Source organism: Rhinichthys klamathensis, unplaced genomic scaffold (genome assembly GCF_029890125.1).
Source record: "Rhinichthys klamathensis goyatoka isolate OS25496 unplaced genomic scaffold, OSU_Roscu_1.1 h1tg000221l_1, whole genome shotgun sequence".
NCBI classification, from domain to species: domain Eukaryota; kingdom Metazoa; phylum Chordata; class Actinopteri; order Cypriniformes; family Leuciscidae; genus Rhinichthys; species Rhinichthys klamathensis.
Window position 1 is genome coordinate 1,626,403 of NW_026606745.1, and position 20,077 is coordinate 1,646,479.

General features: G+C 37.7%; 1 protein-coding gene across 1 annotated transcript in view; it reads left to right on the forward strand.

Annotated features, from left to right (window-relative positions):
- Positions 1–20,077, forward strand: part of kcnh5a (potassium voltage-gated channel, subfamily H (eag-related), member 5a) — a 136,948-nt gene that overhangs the window by 2,324 nt on the left and 114,547 nt on the right. Inside the window, exons 2-4 of the mRNA XM_056264458.1 lie at positions 13,623–13,746; positions 15,567–15,673; positions 18,528–18,656. Coding sequence (XP_056120433.1) covers positions 13,623–13,746; positions 15,567–15,673; positions 18,528–18,656 — 360 coding nt within the window. The remainder of the gene's footprint in view (positions 1–13,622; positions 13,747–15,566; positions 15,674–18,527; positions 18,657–20,077) is intronic.

A 20,077-nucleotide genomic window follows, 5' to 3' on the forward strand; every position in this document is an offset into this window, starting at 1 on the left:
CATTTAAAAATATATCTAAAGTCAGTGCCGATATGCTGCCAATGAGCTGCCAGCTCCCACTGAGGCTCCATGCTGATGGTGATTTTAAAATTGTATGGATAAAAAAAATCTCTTAACGTTTTAGAATTGTAGAGCTGATAATTATTTACAATATGATTTTGCAGCTATAATATGCCGGTGATGTGCAAGTGGTAAATAAAGTTAGTTAACAGTGTGATTTTTGGAATAAATTGGAGAGAGTTTTGGCAGGAACTGGATCTCGGTGTAGTTGGAATCTACAGAGGTAGTAGAAGTCTTTTATGTTGTCTTTATGAAGTTAGGATGATAAGGTTTCAAAACATATTTTCCAAAAAAGATGAGACTTGATTTGGTTTGACTTTAAAAGACTACTACCTTCTTCATCATTTTTGTTGAAACCCCAAAACACCTCAGGCTTTAAATTGCAGTTGGCTGGTTGAACGAGGCGTAAAAAGCTAAGCAATCAAAACTCTTCATTATTGTCAATTATGTAATAGCCAAAAATGATCCAATCTTTGAGCATAATTCAGTCAATTCGTCAAATCGTTCAAGCAATTTGTTTTTCATATACCTCATATATCGTCATACCCAGCATGTCCACCTCAAAATAATGAAGCCTTTGACGAGTGCAGGTGTTTCTGAGGCTTTGTGTCTCTGTCCCTCATTTACCCAGATCATCCCTGCTCTTCTCCTTTGTTTGGGGACAGAAGAGTTTGTTTGAGTTTTGCCAGTACATATAGGGCAATCGAGTCATATAAGTCAACTTTTATAAGGTTTTTTTTTTTTACCTTGTTAGAACCGCAAAAGCAGGGCATATTTCTCTCCAATTTTCTTAAGTATAGAAACAACTGTGGTGAATTCTAATTTGTTAAAGAAGCTTTTTGTAGTCAGGTTGATGTTTGGGTAATCAGTGACAGCAGGAGCTCTCACTGACTGGGAAATTAAGATTTCACAAGTGCTTTTTGACATTGAGAAAGCACATACCTGCTGAACCAGCTTTCAAGCCTGACAATTCCAAGAATAAATTGCATTTGTTTGGTTATATGGGTTAATTAAATTTTTTATTTATTTTTTATTTTATGTATTTATTTTATTTTATTCATTTTTTTATTATTTTTTATTATATATTTATTTTTAATAGTAATTCTTTTTATTGTTGTTGTTGTTATTTTCAGTATGCAGTGCTGTGTATTTTTTTCCCACTCTTGTACGTTTATTCTCTCTCTTTTCCTACCTCCTTAGAACTGTTCATTTGCGTATTGCGTATGGGGCTTATGTAATAATGTACCACAGCTCGTCTGAGCATGGTTGCCCCTGGCCATCCTCAGCTTGCTCTTTTGTAACGCTTGTCACAGTGTAAGGTATACACTACACATTCTCAAAGAGAGAAAGACACACACACTTTACAGTTTATGTTTACGGTTTAAAAAGAGAAGTAAAGTAAATAAGCATTTATTACACACGTTATATTACATACATACTTCAGCAACAAACTTATGAAAGGGAAGCTGGAGGAATTGATAAAGTAGGGTTTGTTTGGTAAAATGAAACTTTTGAGGGAACCTTAAAAATAAAACCTTAAGGAGATCATAAGACTAGTGAGGGAAAAAGATATCCATGCAGATTAGAAAACCAAAGCAGAAAAAAGAAAGTGCTAACCACTGTTTACCAGTTCAGAGAGCTGGTTGTGTTTTGCGTTCAATAAACCGGAGGGAACCAATATCTGATGTGTATCTAAACTGAAAATTCTTTTTTTTTTTCCTTGCTTGGGATCCATAATGGCTAACATAAAATCGTTTTCACAAAGATCATAGGCGCTAAGAATGGTGTACTCCTTGTAAATATAGGTTTATCTTAATAGGATCTGTTTCTTCTTCCACTTTCCCTGTAGTCGTCCTTTCACCCAGAAGCAGGTATACCAACCTGCTTCCACGTAAGCAGTGCAAGAACACACACAATGAATGCAATAGCATCACATACACAGACAAATCAGAATGCATTATGTAAATGGATCCAAAAATAGAAGAATGTACGCTTGTTTAATGGCATTACTCCTTGCTGCAGTGACCGCCAGGAGTAACATGCAGATGAGTGCTGGAGAAGACACTTTGCACCTCCTAATCCTAATGGCAGCTGTAGGGAGCATGTACTTGGTGAATTGTTTTTTACGGTCTCCAATTGCCCCACCATCTTCTTTTCTAGCGTAGAAGACTGGTAGAACATCTCTGACAGCTCCCTCAGAAAGTACAGGCTGCTCTGGGTTTTCTTCTACAGCCTCGCTGTACTGTCAGTCCAGTCTGTTGTTCGATGGATTTTCTATGTATTTGTGGCTTTGTACCGTCCCCATTTGTTCATTATGAATGGTTGCTGTATGGAAAATCCACCACCAACTCCACTGTCTCACTTAAGTTTAACTGCAGGTTGTTTTCCATAAGAAAGTTCTGTCATTATTTACTCGCCAAACCCCAACAGAATGCCATTACAAACTTTCTTCCAGGGGAGGACAAAATTAGATTTGTAGAAAGTGTTTAGATTAGAATATACCCAATATAAATAAATGGGGACTAGATCTATCAAGACCCAAAAAGAACAAAAAGTGCCATAAAATACCATAAAATGTTCCATATGACTCATGAACTCATTTGCGGTCACGTCCAATTCAATATGTCACACTAACCTGTTAAAAGTATTTGTTTTAAAAAAAAAGAAAAGAAAAAAAAAAGAACAATGCGGCTCACTACATTATCATTCAAAAGTTTTGGGTCGATAAGATTTTTTTTAAATGATCTTTCTTTTTTCTTAACATGCTGCAATTATTTGATCAAAATACAGTAAAAACAGTAATGTTGTGAAATATTATTTCAATTTAAAATAACTTCTATTTGAATATATTTTAAAAAAGTAATTTAATCTTGTGATGGCCCAGCTGAATTTTCATCTTTACTCCAGTCTTCAGTGTCACATGATCCAGAAATCAGGATCAAGAAACATTTATTATTATGTTGAAAACATTGTGTAATTGCTAATATTCTTTTGTATAAATTTTGATACTGTTTTTTTTTGTTGTTGAATTCTTTGAGGAATAGAAAGTTCATAAAAACAGCATTTATTTTAAATAGAAAGTCTTCACTGTCACTGTTGCTCAATTTAATAAATCCTTGCTTAATAAAAAACACTGTACAGTAGGCTCAAAAACTGCCACCAATTGGTAAAGCTGTGAATGATTCATGAGAGGGTTCTCCACCTGATTTGTCTTTGGCTTGATTCTAAGTCAGCTTGGCCAGATGTATTTATAGCATAATAAAATGGGCCATTTGTGAAGCTGAAATAAACATGTGGCAAATTGTGTATTATAAAAAAGAGACATATTAGCCCTCAGGAAATCTCAAAGTTTGTCAGACCTGGCCTGAACCTTCCCCATTGGAATTCCTAAGTGTACGCTTGAGATTAAATTGACAACGATCCTCAAAGCCGTTTGCTTAAGGCAGGACCTTAGGTCGGAGATTGGCAGTGGTTATTTCCTAATGCACACGCCGTGGACATCTCTCTTCTTGCTGGAAGTAATGGAGTCAAATGCTGACACACACAAAGTGTCACACCGTAATTGAATAGAGAATTATAGAGGGATAAAGAATGACAGCGAGAGGCGATGGAGCCAGTGAAAAGGTCACAAATTGTCTCAAAGCAGAGTCTATCGCACAGTGTTTAATAATCAGTGCAATTTATAAGTCTACTACCCTCTTTTGTCAAACTTAAAAGTTTTTAATCTGAATCATGGCCTGTCTTTCTTGTTAGAACACTGCATTCCAAATGTCAAAGAATAACATTTTCTATAGCATGCTTTTGAGTCACAAATGCTAAGAAATGTGAATGACTTTGGATACATAAAAACACGTGTGAGACCAATAATATTTCCCTCAAATGTTGCTGCTATAGCCTTGCTATAGAGTTGTTTGAACAAACAGTTTCAAATTGAAAAATATTGCTGACTTGCACATTCCCAGCATGCATTGCAGCAGGAATAAACTTGCATTATGATGCATCGTTTTGTCTTTTGCTGACATTATGCTGTTGAGGTGTATTGATTGTCAGCATTATTTTAGTCTTGCGTAGTCAGATGTTTGACCTGTGGCATAAGATCAGGATCCTGATCCTTAATTGTTGCAACTTTTTGCTGTGTCCGAAATCTGAGTACATATATACTGAGTAGTAGGTACTAGTGATGTATGTCTCGAGACCAGGTCTCGGTCTTGTCACGGCCTTGACGGTCTTTGGTCTTGTCTTGGTCTCGGACCTCTCGGTCTTGTCTAGGTCTCGCTGTCTCAGACCGACATAGTGGTCGGGGGATTTAGCAATACAATACTACAATATCCACGACGATATCCGCAACGGATTGAAACGCGCGTCCGAGTGAAGTGCGGTGTGCGCGAGCCACATGAGAAAACACCGTATCCGCGCCACTGATCGCAGCGGCAACGAGCACTTTGATCACTTGATTTAAAAAACACATATCATGTAGTTTTTATGTATTAATATTTAGTAAAACACATATCAGTGACATGATGGGTTTTAACTTCATTCAGGAGATTTTGGGTAACTGCACAACTGACAGATGACTTTGAGCGCACTTTGTGTGTGTGTGTGTGTAACCATAGCGACAAAACAACCAACTTTCGGATCCTGCACTTCTGTACGTTCACACCGCCACCGACTTGAGTGTCAAAGAAGCTCTGGCCGCCCTGTTAAGGACGCTTGTCAAAAAGTACGGGGAAGCTTGTTGACGCTTTGGACGCTTTGAACGCTCTGACGTTGCAGGGAGAATAGAAGTGTCACAACATAAAATGTAATAAACAGAAAAAAACAAGCAATACATTGAAGAAACCTTTTATAATGACAGCATTTTTATAACCGTTTTGGTCACATTTGGTCGGAAAAAAAGAATAGTTAGCTATTATTATTATTATTTGCGGTCAAATCGGTGTCACCGTGAGCAAATGAATTGCATTCCCGCTTTAAAACGAGTGTTCGTAAATATTTCAAATAAAAGTTGCACTCATGCGGTCCCTATAAGCAAACAGAGTCATGTCATAAATGATAGGAAACCCAGCAACGGCGATTATTAACCTCTCTTCCATTTTCTCGGAACTAATGTTTTGACAGGAACTAAAGTTTATATCGTATGTTTCTCCGGAATCAGCCAGCGCGAAGGACGTCTATATTCCAATTGGTTGCTGGCGTTTTGCCGCTGCTTGCTGCTGAACTGCGTCACAGCTCATTACCATAAAGTTGAGCTTCTTTCAACTTTCTGATTGACGCTCAAAACGCCCAAAACGCGACGCCGATGGATTTGACACTCCTTGCAAGCTGAGAAAAGCCAGCTTCCATTGAAAATGAATGACTTCCGGCCGCTTTGGAAGCTCAAGTCGGCGGCGGTGTGAACGTACAGTGAAGCTTATAATTTCGTTTTAAAAAATATAATTATGTATTTAAAAGTTGCAGAATGGATTCATTTGGAGACTTCGAAATCGGCAGAGATAGGCAGGCAATGCAAAACAAAATATTACAAGTTATTGCTTAGCTTCAACAACACTAGTCTGTTTTTTTGGTCTCGGCCTCGGTCTCGACTTGGTCTGTCTTGGTCTTGTCTTGGTCTCGATACCCTCTGGTCTTGGTAGTGTCTTGGTCTCGGTTTAGGCGGTTTAAGTCTAGTAGGTACTACATTTGGTTTCAAACTTACTTTGCGACCGTTAAAAAAGTATGTTCTATATAGTATGAATGTGTGTAGTATGAATTTAATTCGGATGTACTACATCCGCCATGTTGTCATTGTCATGTGACTTATGGCATCAGTCGCGTTGCTTCACCTCCATTCACAAATCCTCTCCCATGGCCTCATGGGATAGTTAAGTGCTCATCGAATGTGCACTTCAGAATCTCTCCTGAAGTGGTAGGTCATCCAGGTACTTTCCACCTGTTTAATGAATACTATGAATTCGGACATACTACTCAACTCACATACTGTTTTTCACCTACTATATAGCATGGGTGTTGGCATATTCAGATACAGTGAAGAACTTCCAACTTCAGCAGGAAGTGACTCTCTGATTGACATTTAAAGTGACTAACCACAGTTTGTTTGTTTTTAAGGGGTGGGTTTAAGGAATATATACAGTATCTCACAAAAGTGAGTACACCCCACACATTTCAGCAAACATTTTAGTATATCTTTTCAAGGGACATACTATAGAAATTAAACTTGGATATATTTTAGAGCAGTCAATGTGCTGCTTGTATAGCAGTATATATTTACTGTCCTCTGAAAATAACTATACATACAGCCATTATTGTTAAAATAGCTGGAAACAAAAGTGAGTACACATTAAGTGAACATGTCAAAACTGTGTCCAAAGTGTGAAAATTTTGTGTGAGCACCATTGTTTTCTAGCACTGCCTTAATCCTCCTAGGCATGTAATTCACCAGAGCTGCACAGGTTGTTGCTGGGACCCTCTTCCACACATAATGACATCATGGAGCTGCTGGATGTTAGGCACATGGCGCTTCTCCACCTTCCGCTTGAGGACGCCCCACAGGTGCTCAATAGGGTTCAGGTCTGGAGACATACTTGGCCGCTCCATCACCTTCACCTTCAGCTTCCTCGGCAAGGCAGTCGTCATCTTGGCGGTGTTTGGGGTCGTTATCATGCCGTTCGACCCAGTTTCTGAAGGGAGGGCATCATGCTCTGCTGGAATCCATGTTTCCTCAATGAAGCTCAGCTCCCCAGTACCAGCAGCCCTCATATAGCCCCAGACCATGATGCTACCACCACCATTCTTGACTGTAGGCAAGACACAATTTTCTTGGTACTCCTTACCAGGGCGTTGCCACACATTCTGGACACTATATGAGTCAAACAAGTTTATCTTAGTCTCATCAGGCCACAGGACATGGTTCCAGTAATTTATCCTCTTGGACAGGTTGCTTTCAGCACACTGTTTGCGGGCTTTCTTGTGAGCCAGCTTCAGAAGAGGCTTCCTTCTGGGACGACGGCCATGCAAACCGTCTTGTTGCAGTGTGTGGCGTATGGTCTGAGCACTGACAAGCTGACCTTCCGCTTCTGCAACATCTAAAGCAATGCTGGCAGCACTTATGCGTCTGTTTATGAAGCCAGCTTCTGCACCTGACGCACAGCACGAGGACTCAACTTCTTTGACCCTTGCAAGGCCTGTTCCGAGTGGAACCCGTCTTGGAAAACCTCGGTATGACCCTGGCCTGTACTGTAACTCAGTTTCAGGGTGTTACCAATCTTCTTATAGTCTAGGTCAACTTTGTGGAGAGCAACAATTCTAATTCTCAAATCCTTAGAGAGTTCTTTACCATGAGGTGCCATGTTGAACATCTAGTGGTCAGCATGAGAGAATTGTACTCAAAGCACAAATTTTAACTACTCTAATACAAGATACACAAATTTATATGGTCCTGTCAAGCAGACAAAAACATGAAAATGATGAATAGGACATGTGGCTTTGCATGGTTAAACGACATACAGCTATTATCACTTAGGGTGTACTCACTTTTGTTGCCATGCTATTTGGACAATAATGGCTGTACGTTGAGTTATTTTCAGAGGACAGTAAATATATACTGCTATACAAGCAGCACATTGACTGCTCTAAAATATATCATTTCTATAGTATTGTCCCTCGAGAAGATATACTAAAATGTTTGCTGAAATGTGAGGGGTGTACTCACTTTTGCGAGATAGTGTATATTTACCTAGAGGTATTTAGGGACAGGTTTAAATGAAATGTATATTTCATTAAACACGCCCCTATAGGCAAACAAACAAACTGTGGTTGGTCGCTTTAAATGTTAGTCAGACAGTCTCTCCGTAAAATATATGTGTTGTTCATTTCTGACTGATAGAAAAAAGAAAGTTGGCTGTCAATCAGATTATAACTTGCTACCGTTATTGATGTTTGTATGAGGTTTTTTTATGCAGTTTTCACGTGCATCTAAACGTAACGGTATTTCATATAATATTTATAAATATTTGCCTTGATATTCTCTTCCTCACAGTTTTTAATTTCCGTCATACACATAATTGATGACATTTAAAAATAACACTAAATTTGTTTCTGAAATTTATAAGTCATCCAGTGCAAAAAGGCTTAACATAATTGAAAACGCATCACGTTTCTCAGCATTGATGTATAACTGTTCCCAATTTCTTTTTATAGGGCATTTTATTATGTTACATTTACTGTTGTGCAAAAGAAGATGCAGCTGTTTCATGAGTTTGTGTGAGTGGGCAAGTAAAGCGGAAAGAAAATGATATGTACATATGTAAATGGCCATGTGAGTGCTGATATGAGATGTTTTTCCTGTAAACACACTGCTGTGGAATTGTAGGAGCAACCTAGCAGCTGTCTGTTGGCCTCCCACGTGGGGTTGGCACGCACATCACTAAGTCTTTCATCGCTGTCAATATGCCTCTTATTCACCATTTACACAATAAGCTTTCGGCAGCATCCTATATTACACATAAAGTGCTGATGGACTGCCGTAGGCTTCACGTGGAAGTGTAATCAATGTGTGTTACAACCACTTGGGTTATTTAAGGTCTGAATCAGCTGACATGAGCTGCTCTTAAAAACAACAAGACTAATTCAATAGAGACGCAGGTAAACCTAAGTGTTAATTTGCCTCAAGTGAGATTATAAAGATTAAAGTCTTTCTAGCCTCAATATTCCATTGATTTTACATGCCGCCAGACAAAACAGCTGTGTCCTCTTATGGCCTGTGAAATGGATGCTCTTTTTGCCTTGAGGTGGATCTGGATGTGTGCAGTCTGTGTATTGCATTGCTTTATATAGCGCAGCTTCAATTGTTTCAATTGTCTTTGTCCATATAATTTTAATTATAAATAAATAATGTTAATAATAATTTGTTTTCATTACTATTTTTTTTTTCAGCCAGTGTGGTTTTGTTAACAAAGACTGAAATAAAAACTACATGAAATTAAAAATAAAAACATAAATGGAAAAAAACTTTAACTAAAATTTTTAGCTAAAATGGCAAAAAATTATTTTAAGCTTTAGTTTTTGATATATAGTAGGCCTATATTGTAAAGCTTGAAACCTTTCAAACCTGCATTAAACATACCACTATAACAGTAGAGTGTCCTGAGAAATTTAATTGAACAATTGAACAAAATAAAAGATAGAAAGCTCTGAAAAAATTAAAACCAACATTGACAGATTGAAAACTTGTCCATAAGGGGTCATGGTGATGGATAAAGTATGAGATCAGGAGAAAAAAAATATTATTTCTTTGCTTTTGCTTTCACTCAAAATTTTGTGTTCCCAGAAAAACCTTGAATTTGCTCACAAAAGCATTTACTGCAAAAGTTTTGTGAGCCAGTGTTGTTTTGTATCAGATATCATTACAGTTGTTATTAATATTTTGAATAAATTTTTATTTTCCATTTGCAGTTAACTTTTTGTTAAAGTTTTAGTAATTTTTATGTGCTTTATGTCATTTTTATTAGTTTTTGCTTCTTTTAAAAAAAAATTGTTTTTATTTATTTTCGTTTCACTTTTAGATATAGTGAGTACATCAATTTGAACTAAATGAGAAATGTTTCCTTAGCAACTATAGCTGAAATAAAATAATATTTATTTTTATATAATTATTTTATTTCAGTCATTGTTTATTTCATTACAAGTAAAGAAAATGTTATTTTTTTTTGTATAGTTTTAGTTTCTAATGCAAACGAATGCAAAGTTTCTTGGGGGAACGCAACACTTTTGCAGGCAACCACAAAAGCACTTGAAATCAGTGGTGTAAAGTATCTGAGTAAATAAAATACTTACTGTACATTTCTGTCAGGACCACTATCGTCAAATACGATGGACAATTACAGTTTGGATTGGCGGTATGGTTCTGTTCTGGACAAGAACTCCCTGCGCATCCATGCAGCCTAGCATGGATAAGAGCAGGGAGAGCAGCAATAACCCCCCTTAGGGTAAACAGAACAGAACCAACATGAATGTATTGCAGATATCATTAATTCAAGATTTTAAAATACAACATAATTCGAGAATTTATTCTGATTCAAGGGGAATCAGAATGCCAAATGCTGACTGGGCGAGAGGAGGAGCTGGGGATGGAGGAGGGTAATTAGCTCCTGAGAAACGCGATAGGTGCTGATAATAAGGAGCTTATATTATGTATACAGTGATAGGTGTCGTATTCCTATAGACATGGATCAGCTGAGAGTCAGCTGATGCGAGCTTGACTAACGCGACCTGCCAGAACTGACGCTACGCTTGATTTTTGTATCTTTTTGTCCACTTTATACTTTGACTGAATATCAAGGATATTAGGAACTAGCTTTACTTGACTATACATTTTTGAATAAGTAGATGTACTTTACTCTTATAGATTTGTAATGAGTAAAGCAATTACACATTACAATTTGAATGGCACCTAACTTTTTCTGCAGCAGTTTATTTCTGCTACAAAAGAAGTGATATTGCAAGCGCATTGAAGGTATATCTTGTGCGTTTTGCCCTTATTACCTAAATTTGTCAACAAGGCTACATTACGTGAATGCGGGTGCATTGCAGGTAGTTGTGAATCACAGGTGTTTATATGAGATGAACACATTGCTACAGCCGCTGATGAGGCTGAAGCCAGCATATCCAGTGCAAGTAGGCCTTTTAGGCTTTAATTATATTCAAAACATGATTTTATTTATGCGTTATATTGAAGAGAACTTTTGAAGGATATTGGTTAACTTTTGTCATTTTTGAGCACTTGAGCTTAACTGAGTCTTGAGTCTTTGTAGACGTTTAAGAGGCTCTTGTGTCGATTGCAATATTGAGGAGTTCAGTTGTTTTCTGAATAAACATGATGTTCTCCTCACAAATCAACTGTTTCTTGTTTTTTAATTGGCATGTCTCTTAGCTGTCGAGGACTAGAGCATCTTTGAGCCTATAAGTGCTGTTAAAATCAGATACTCTTAAGACTTACTCAAGTGGTATTGTGACTTGTGACTTGTAATGGAGTCATGTTCGCTGTAAGGTGTCTGTACTTTTACTTACAAGTATGGTTTTCATGTACTCTTTACACCTCTGATTGAAAAAAAAAAATCCATCCCACCACATTTTTTACCCTTCACCATGTCCCTTTAGGGGCTATGTAAAAATTGATGAAAAATAATTCAAAAAAATTAATATAGATACAATGGCAATAAAAAAATGTATAATAAAAAAATCGAAACTGTTATGCCTCCCATTGCAACAACATCTCAGTCAGCCCAACAGTCATTCCTCGCAAAGACTTTGTTATTGTTATGTGGAAGTGACTGCTCCACTCGCCTGAACTCCTTTTCTGTATTAGTTATTAATGCTTGACTTCTTGGCAGAATCTTTATTAGTCTGAACGTGCTGTCTTGGGTGAGAATATGATATATCATCAGTGACAGAGCATTACATGATTATCATATCACCAAGCCCTGATCTGCAAACAGGATCTGGGTCTCTTGCATCCTCAGGGAGTACAGTACTTCCTCTCAATTGGCCCCTGATCCAAGGGCAGGGGCCATGGCGTGGAGACCGCTGTAATGAGTCTCCACTCTCCTTCCTCAAGGGGACAGCACTTCACTTTATCCTTTCCGCTTCTCCTTTCAGCTGGTCCTGCGGAGGCAAACTAAAAGAGGAGGAGGAGGAGGAGAGATAATGGAGACTATTCAATGGAGGAGAGAAGCAGCCACTTTTTTTTTAAATGGCTGTGTCAAATGCCACGTTCTCTCTCTCTCTCTCTCTCTCTCTCTCTCTCTCTCTCTCTCTCTCTCTCTCTCTCTCTCTCTCTCTCTCTCTCTCTCTCTCTCTCTCTCTCTCTCTCTCTCTCTCTCTCTCTCTCTCTCTCTCTCTCTCTCTCTCTCTCTCTCTCTCTCTCTCTTTTCCTCAGGGGGGGACTGCATGTGTCCAGAAAGAACTGTAGCTCTGCCGCAGTATAAAAGCCTTGTGTGTATATGTGAGCCAAGGTGATTCTGTTTGTGGGTGTCTTTATTTGTGTAAGGATTTGTATTGTCACAGACATTTCTGTAACAATTTGTGTCCTGATTTGTGCTGTAATGTCTTCTTTGCCTGGCTATTTTTATACCTGCGTTGGGAGGCTTAAGTCAGCTGGCTTTAGCCTCACTAAAACGCTAATGAAGTCTAGAGAGGATGACTTAGTCTCTTTAATGGCATAGTCTCACAGGAACAATGTTCAGGTCTTTGACCCACCTAGACCACCTTGCATCAATTACATTGATGTCAAGACTGCATTGCAATTCAATTTGTCAAATGAAAGAATTAACTGATTAAGGCTGTTTCCACAAATTAAGTCCAAAATAGGACTTGAAACTCAAGTCTTTTTTCTTTTCAGCAAAGTGCCATTGAAAGGTGAGAGCTTAAAGGAGTCTGTCCACCTCAGTGATTAGACTAAATGTTATATGTGCTGTTTTATTTGATATGTATTTTATTTTATCTACAAAAACTACAAATGTAGTTTAAAACCATAATTTGTTAAATAGGTTAATTTAGCAGATTTAACCACCACATGTTAGTTTGTAGTTAGTATGTTTAGTATATTTTTTGATAAATAAAATAAAATAAAATATATGTATACACTGCTGTTCAAATGTTAGGGACCAGTTAGATATTTCTTTTAAAAAGAAATGAATACTTTTATTCAGCAAGGATGCAATAGAACTGATCAAAAGTGACAGGAAAGCCTTTTATAATGATACAAAGATTTCTATTTCAAATATATGCTGTTATTTTAAAATTTCTTTTCATCAAAGAATTCTGGAAAAAAAGGCATCACAGTTTCCACCAAAAAAATATTAAGCAGCACAACTGTTTTCAACATTGATAATAATAAGAAATGTTTCTTGAGCAGCAAATCAACAAATTAGAATGATTTCTGAAGGATCGTGTGAAAGGGTTAGTTCACCCAAAAATGAAAATTATGTCATTTATGACTCACCCTCATGTTGTTCCAAGCCTGTTCATCTTCGGGCTCGTCATAGACATAAACAGAGAGAAGTAGCTCCGGCTACAATGCTACACATGCAGTTTTCTTTATTAACTGCTGGAGCGGCAAAATTTACATAGTGTACCTTTAAGATCTGTTAAACCATTTAAAGCACTAGTCTCAAACTCAGTTCCTGGAGGGCCACAGCTCTACACAGTTTTGCTCCATCCATAATTAAACACATCTGATCCAGCTAATCAAGGTCTTCAGGATTACTAGAAGCTTCCAAGCAGGTATTAGTTGGAGCTAAACTCTGCAGGGCTGTGGCCCTCCAGGAACTGAGTTTGAGACCACTGATTTAAAGTGTTTTTAATTCAATTCATTCCATAAAGCTGGTTTAACTGAAGTGCAATAAAAACCAGGACACAAACTGGTTTTTAACTGGAGACATGAATCTCTGAACTACACCCAACCATGTATTAAGAAAATAATATGAACACTAAATATACATACTGTAATAGTTATTTAGGCACAGTAATAAATGTGTCCTTCTGCCTTCTCTTATTTTTCAATGCAGAGACAAGTTTCTTGTTGGGGAATGCGCAAATCGTGGAGTGGCCTATAGTTTACAGTAATGACGGATTCTGCAAGCTCTCTGGTTACCACAGGGCAGAGGTCATGCAGAAGAGTAGCACCTGCAGGTGAGTACCTCTCCCACCTGTCTACATTCTTCAGTGAAAGATAAATGTATATTCGCAAGGCATGCAGGATTCAAAAACTCATTAGTGTGCATCATAACTAAATTATATGTTTTTACAAAATTACACTATTTTGAATATAGAAAGGAAGCCTCACACACTTTTCCAGAGAGATTATGCCTGGATACCTGAAGCTAAATCTATTAAACTGATGCAGTGCAGAATGTGAAGTAGTGGAAAGACAGGAAGGACAGAGTTTGATCGTTTTGTTTTGTTGATTTATTTCTCAAGTGAGTACTAACCTCTCTATTCCTGCCAGTTTCACTCATCACAGGAGTGAGGATGTTACTCGAATGATTTGGTGAAGTGTTAGAGACAGAAGTGTCATTTTCTCACTCTGCTTGAGTTAGCAATGCTGCTACAGCATACTTCTCACATCAGTTCAGCTGCGTTAAGCCATGGTAGAATCTGCTTGCGCCATTTAGCCACTCAGAGAGCGCATTTCTCCAGAGCCATCACTGAACACCTTGTTAGCGCTATATAAGCTCAGTAAGGTGCCAATCATCGGAGCAGAAATAGAAATACCAACTACAGTGATTTGGCTCTGCCTACATGCAGTGATATGGATCTGCCTACAGACTGTGATATGACTCCAGATTGACTCAAGGATTCAAGGGGAATTTTAGAGGTAGAATTGGCACAAGCCTTTGTCAGCTAAAGCAATAAGGGTGAAGATTTGATACTAAAAATCTTTGAGTAGCTTATAGCCACAAAACTCAAATGCTCCATAAATCTCTGTATTTTTGGTTTTATGGAAGCTGAAGTGATAATAAGATCCAAAGCAAATCTTTGGGGGATTTCTGGGGAATGACGTGCATGCTAAAGAAGTTGCAAAGTATTCTAGTCCTGGTTGTTGTAATTTGCTAAAATCACTACATTTTGGTAAAACAAATGTGAGTTTAATGTTTTATCTAATATATAATATATATCATGAACATGATCCACCCCACATTCTCACATCTTCAGCTTTGCCAATGTCTATTGAACATTTTTGTAAATTAAAATATTTAGTCAAATGATAATTTAAGCAATTTGATGTATGCCTATTTGTTATCATTAAATTGTATTATCCCAAAGTCTGAAACTACTCGTGATGCTTCCAGTTGGCATGTAATGCAATTTATTTTGTTTTCAAAATTATATAATAAGCATATACATTTCAGTGAAAAGTTGAATTGGAAAATGTTTTGTTTTGTGTGTGTGTGTATTTCTCCCTTTAATGACATCATTTGCTTATATTTGATAAGCAATAATTTTAATGATTTTTAAAATTCATTTTATGTTTCCTATAACCGATCGTATTTTTCCAGGCTAAAATCATATTTTTAATGCTAGATTTTCAAATATGATTTCAGACTTTTAAACTCCACTGTTCACAGACACCTTATTCGCAAAATTTGCAAAGACTTTTAACCCATACCTTGTTTTTGCTGCTGTTTGAAACTTGTCTGAACAAGGGCTTCGTATCTACTGTTTGACCAGCCACCATAAGTTAAATAGAGCGGCTGCAGTAACTGACAGCCCGTGTCATCAGCCACTCCCCTTGTGCACACTCTGTGAATTAACTGACAGTGAAAGACAAGGTAGAGATTGTCGAGCAGATGTGTGTGCCACACAGGTGTGTGCCCTCCCCTAACTCTCTTTTTCTGCTCTCTTTGTCTTGCTCATTTTCATCACCTGCTTCTCCCTTTCCCACCCACTTCTCCCACTCTCACACCCTTTTTTTGACTTGTACTCTTATGTCTCTCTGTCCCTCTCGGCAGTTTCATGTACGGCGAGCTGACAGACAAGAAGACAATAGACAAAGTCAGACAGACCTTCGATAACTATGAATCCAATTGCTTTGAAGTGCTGCTGTATAAGAAGAACAGTGAGTATTCCCAGCTATGATTGTTTAGCTATCCATGCTGCATCTAGCAGAAGATTGAAAGTGCAGAGATGCAATTGTGCTCTATATAAGAAGCTGAATTCCAGAAATAAATGAAAATGACTTGAGAAAATGGCTTAAGACAAAGTTTATATATTAAAATATTTGAAGTTTTAGCCATTCATGTGGATTTGAGGACCGGTTGCAATGAGCCAATCACAGTGATGTGGAGGCACCACCTTCTTATTGAAGCATTGCATGTCATTTGGAAATTAGACCCGGGACCCGGTGTGCCGAAACTGACACTACCTGTTGGAGGTGGTCTAATTTCGGTTGCACCGAAACTGTGGCATGATCTGCGTGAATGTGAAAGAAATTCGAACTCGGGTTCAATAAAACACATGCAATAATTGATGACAGTGGTGATGATTTACCTTGGATACAAGCGAGAGTGAGCGTGCAGCGTAGTCGCACATAGTGAGTACTATCAGAGCGGATAATGAATGGCCCACAATCTGCTGTCTCCTCAAGAGTCAGTTTTCAAGCAGCAGAATGCTGTCTTCATGCGACGAACATACAATAAACCCAAGCATTCCCTCTGCTGTGCATAATCAAATGATTAAAAAACATAATATATTGACCCCCATCATGTTTTCTATCATGCGCCGTGCATGTTTGTTATGACGTAAGATGAACACAATTGCACAAGGGTTCGAAAGAATCAAGTTTAAGATGTATCCCAATTCAGAGGCTGCATCCTTCGATGGCGCGAAGGTCGGACTGAGCATTGTTAAATGGGACGGTCTTGCCAACTGTCTGGAAAAAAAAAACAGTGTTCACAAACTGTCTAAATATGTTAATCTTGGTCCATTTCTGTATATAATAAAGAGTATAAACTATAGAAAACCACTTCATAGTAAGATAAGTCAAATCCTGTCGTCACTGGCACGCAATGAATTAGGGGGCGGGGGGGAGGGGACTGCAGGCTTGCCTTCAAGTGTCTTTGATGCAGCCTCTGAATTTGGACGTAGCTTTGAGTGTGAAACCCCCAGTAGTATGCTTCTCGTGAAACCTGACCAACGCTGCGGGGGCCCCTGGGAACAATCGCACTCAGACCACACCACAGCAAACGTGACCAGTGTGAAAGCCTCCTCAAAGTCATTGAACTGCGTTTAAACTTTAAAAATTGTATTATAAAAACTTTATTTTCATGGATCTGCCTGGGTGGGTGGGCAAGCTGGCAATCGTAGCTCCGCCCCTGAGCTAAAAGCAGGTAAAAGATTTCATTATGACACTTTTCTCCGCTCTTTCGCGAAAAAAAGTGTCCCACTAAAAATGGGTATGGGCATTTAGCTGTTTTGTCGAGTAGGCTTCTCGGGATAATGTGCAGATACTTAAAAAATATATTTTTTATATTCGTCACGTGGACGTTTGGTTATTATGCTACATCAAGTATGTTTTCTGTTTTTTTTTGTGATTGCGATGCGGCCCGCTTTCTGTTTCCGCCACGGCTTGCTTGCAATCAGTGTCGCATGTTTAGTAGGCTACGCAATAAGAAGTTAAAATATTATTTTAAAGACTCTGAAAAACCTGCGTTCTGTTCTGTTTTATTCAGTTGCGCGCCGTTTAGCTGTCGAGTGCGTGTGTGTGTATGCGCACACCCGGTATTCTATCCTTATCTAGATTCTGTGAAAGTCAAGTCATTTATGATCATGACTGATTATCAACTACTCGGATTATCCCTAAAATCCCAACATATTTGCTGAGTTATTTGACCATTTACACCTTGAGGCATCTTGCATTGTGTGCACAATTGCATCCTCTCTGCACTTGTATTTCTGTAATGCAGTTACTAAGATATATCACCTCATGTTGCCTCTGAAAGATAAAGCTGCCCTGTTGTAATGACTTAAATGTAATGACCCATTAGGCACACGAGATAAAAAGTATATTTCTCATATGGGTGAACTGAGGACCTTTGTAGGGAAGCCAACCAGTTGGAGTGGAAAAGGGAAATAACGTGCTGTACAAAAAAGTTGATGCAAAATCCAAAATGGTGTTTTATTGGAAGGTGCTAAAATATTTACAGTGCAGGAGAAAACAAAAATAAATAAAAACTGTACAAAAAGAAAAGAAAACTGCAACAATGTGCTAATTTTGGCTAAACCAAATGGCCCAATGTTCACAACACTGTTCAGTGTTTGATTTCTCTGAGTTCACAATCAGAACTGAAATCACCAGCAAGTCTATTTGTAGGCTGAAGCCCCGCCTATAGGGCATACCAACCACAGGTACAAACTAATAAGTTTTGTAACAATCAATTTAAATAGTATAAACACCCAACACAACACTTAAACCTTCCAAACAGCTAAAACATCAACCATTAACAGAGAGAGTTTAACAACAAATTATATGGTAAACACAACTGTTTCTAAATTCCCCCTCCTCTGACATCACACCAAAATGGTATCTTCCACAGGAAGTGATGTGGCTGTTGCTTTAAAACACAGTTTAACCTGTGAAATGGGTGTATGTTTGTAAGTCAAAGTTTATAGAGTCACCAGGTTAACCTGTGACAACCTTGGTCTGATCTTCGTGTCTTCTTTTTTTTCCTCAAATCCTGCTTTTCTCCTGCAATCTTTATTCACCACCATAATCTCATAATTTATTCCTCTCCTTCCCTTCTTTTAACCTCTTTGTCACTTTCACTTTTCCTCACTATTCTCATCATTTTCATCATGTCTTTGGTCATGACTTCTTTTAAACCCTCTATTTGCTTCTTACCCCTTTTCACCCTTTCCTTTCCTTTCATCCTGCTTTCCCTCCTCTCTCTTTTACGCTCACCCGGTGCTGTCAGGAACCCCTGTGTGGCTCTACATGCAGGTGGCCCCCATCAGGAATGAGAACGATAAGGTGGTCCTGTTCCTCTGCACTTTTAAGGATATCACTGTCTTCAAGCAGCCCATTGAAGATGAGACCACCAGAGGTAAGGACTCTAAACCTCATCTTAATTGTAGAATGTTGCTGATTTATTGTTGTAGAAATTGCATCAGCACACCAAAAAACATCTTTTAATAATTAAACATTTTAGATTTTTTAATAAAAAAAATGTCTCTTGTTTTCATGCAAACAATATTCTTAAAACAGGTTCCCATGGTCCTATCTACATGGGAAGCAATTCTTTTTGATTTCAGAGAATATATCTTGAATTAAGTTTATTTTTCATAACCTGTTAACAAATTTCTTTATTTAAATTACTTGATTTAATGATTGATTATTATTATTATTTTTTTTAAGTTTAAGTTAAAATATAGCTCACAAAAATTAGAGGTTTAAATAAAAAAGTCCCTAATATCTTACAAAATAATATTCCTAATAAATATCCCTAATATTTTATACAATATTTCAAGTAGATTGATCTTATTTTAAAGATGTTTAGATATTTTTACTGAAAAAAAGACAAAAATACTGATTACGGTTAGTTGGATGCAGTGATGAGGCCAGACATTTTAAAGGTGAGTGGACCTTGTTGAAAAAGGGTGGACCTAGGTGGATGCCTACTCTCAAATTACATCATTATACAATACACGGGATAAAAATAATTAGACAATTAAAATTAGTTAAATGTGATTTATTGTCAGCCAACAGTTTCATGAAAACATCAGAATCCATTTATGAATAAAATAACCAATGAACAGAATAAGAACAATAAACAAAAATAATCATTGAAGGAGTGTGTGTAAGGCTGGGCAAGGCTTAGGGTGCATCTCAATCTGATCCCTAGCTTCCCTAGGTTGTGAATCAGTATATTGTGTACATTAATTTGGGCTCTGGTAAGGACCCTGGCTCACTACACATTGGGACACTGATGACTCTAATTCCAGTGACATGAAAACATCCTTATTCTACAACATCACAACTGGTATTTACATATGAACATCCGAACAACTTTCGGATATTATGTTTTAATGTTATTTAAAGTATATTATGATAAATACTTTGCTTGTTACATATATGTGCAACATTTCAGCCTTTGATAAATTATGCATGTTAGCTAGATTGTTCAATTACCTGTTTAGCGATGAATGTTTATGCTAAAAATGTAATTAACAAAGGGTTTGTATTTTAAAAGAAATCTTTCAAGTGTCATTATGTGTAGTGAGTTGGCGCACATGATTTATGTTTCGCGCTTCAGAACTTCTGTTAAGGGAACATAGTGAGCATTATTGCTTCGTGGTTTTCATGGTGCATTGTGGGACTTTTTAGGGAGCAAATGTTTTAGTGCACTGGGAAGATTTTGCGATTTAGACAGCCCTTAATCAGTGTCCTGACTACTGAAGTAGGAAGCTGATTGAGACACACCCATAGTCTTCCCCTGGCAACGGACTTGAGACTAGCATGGAATTT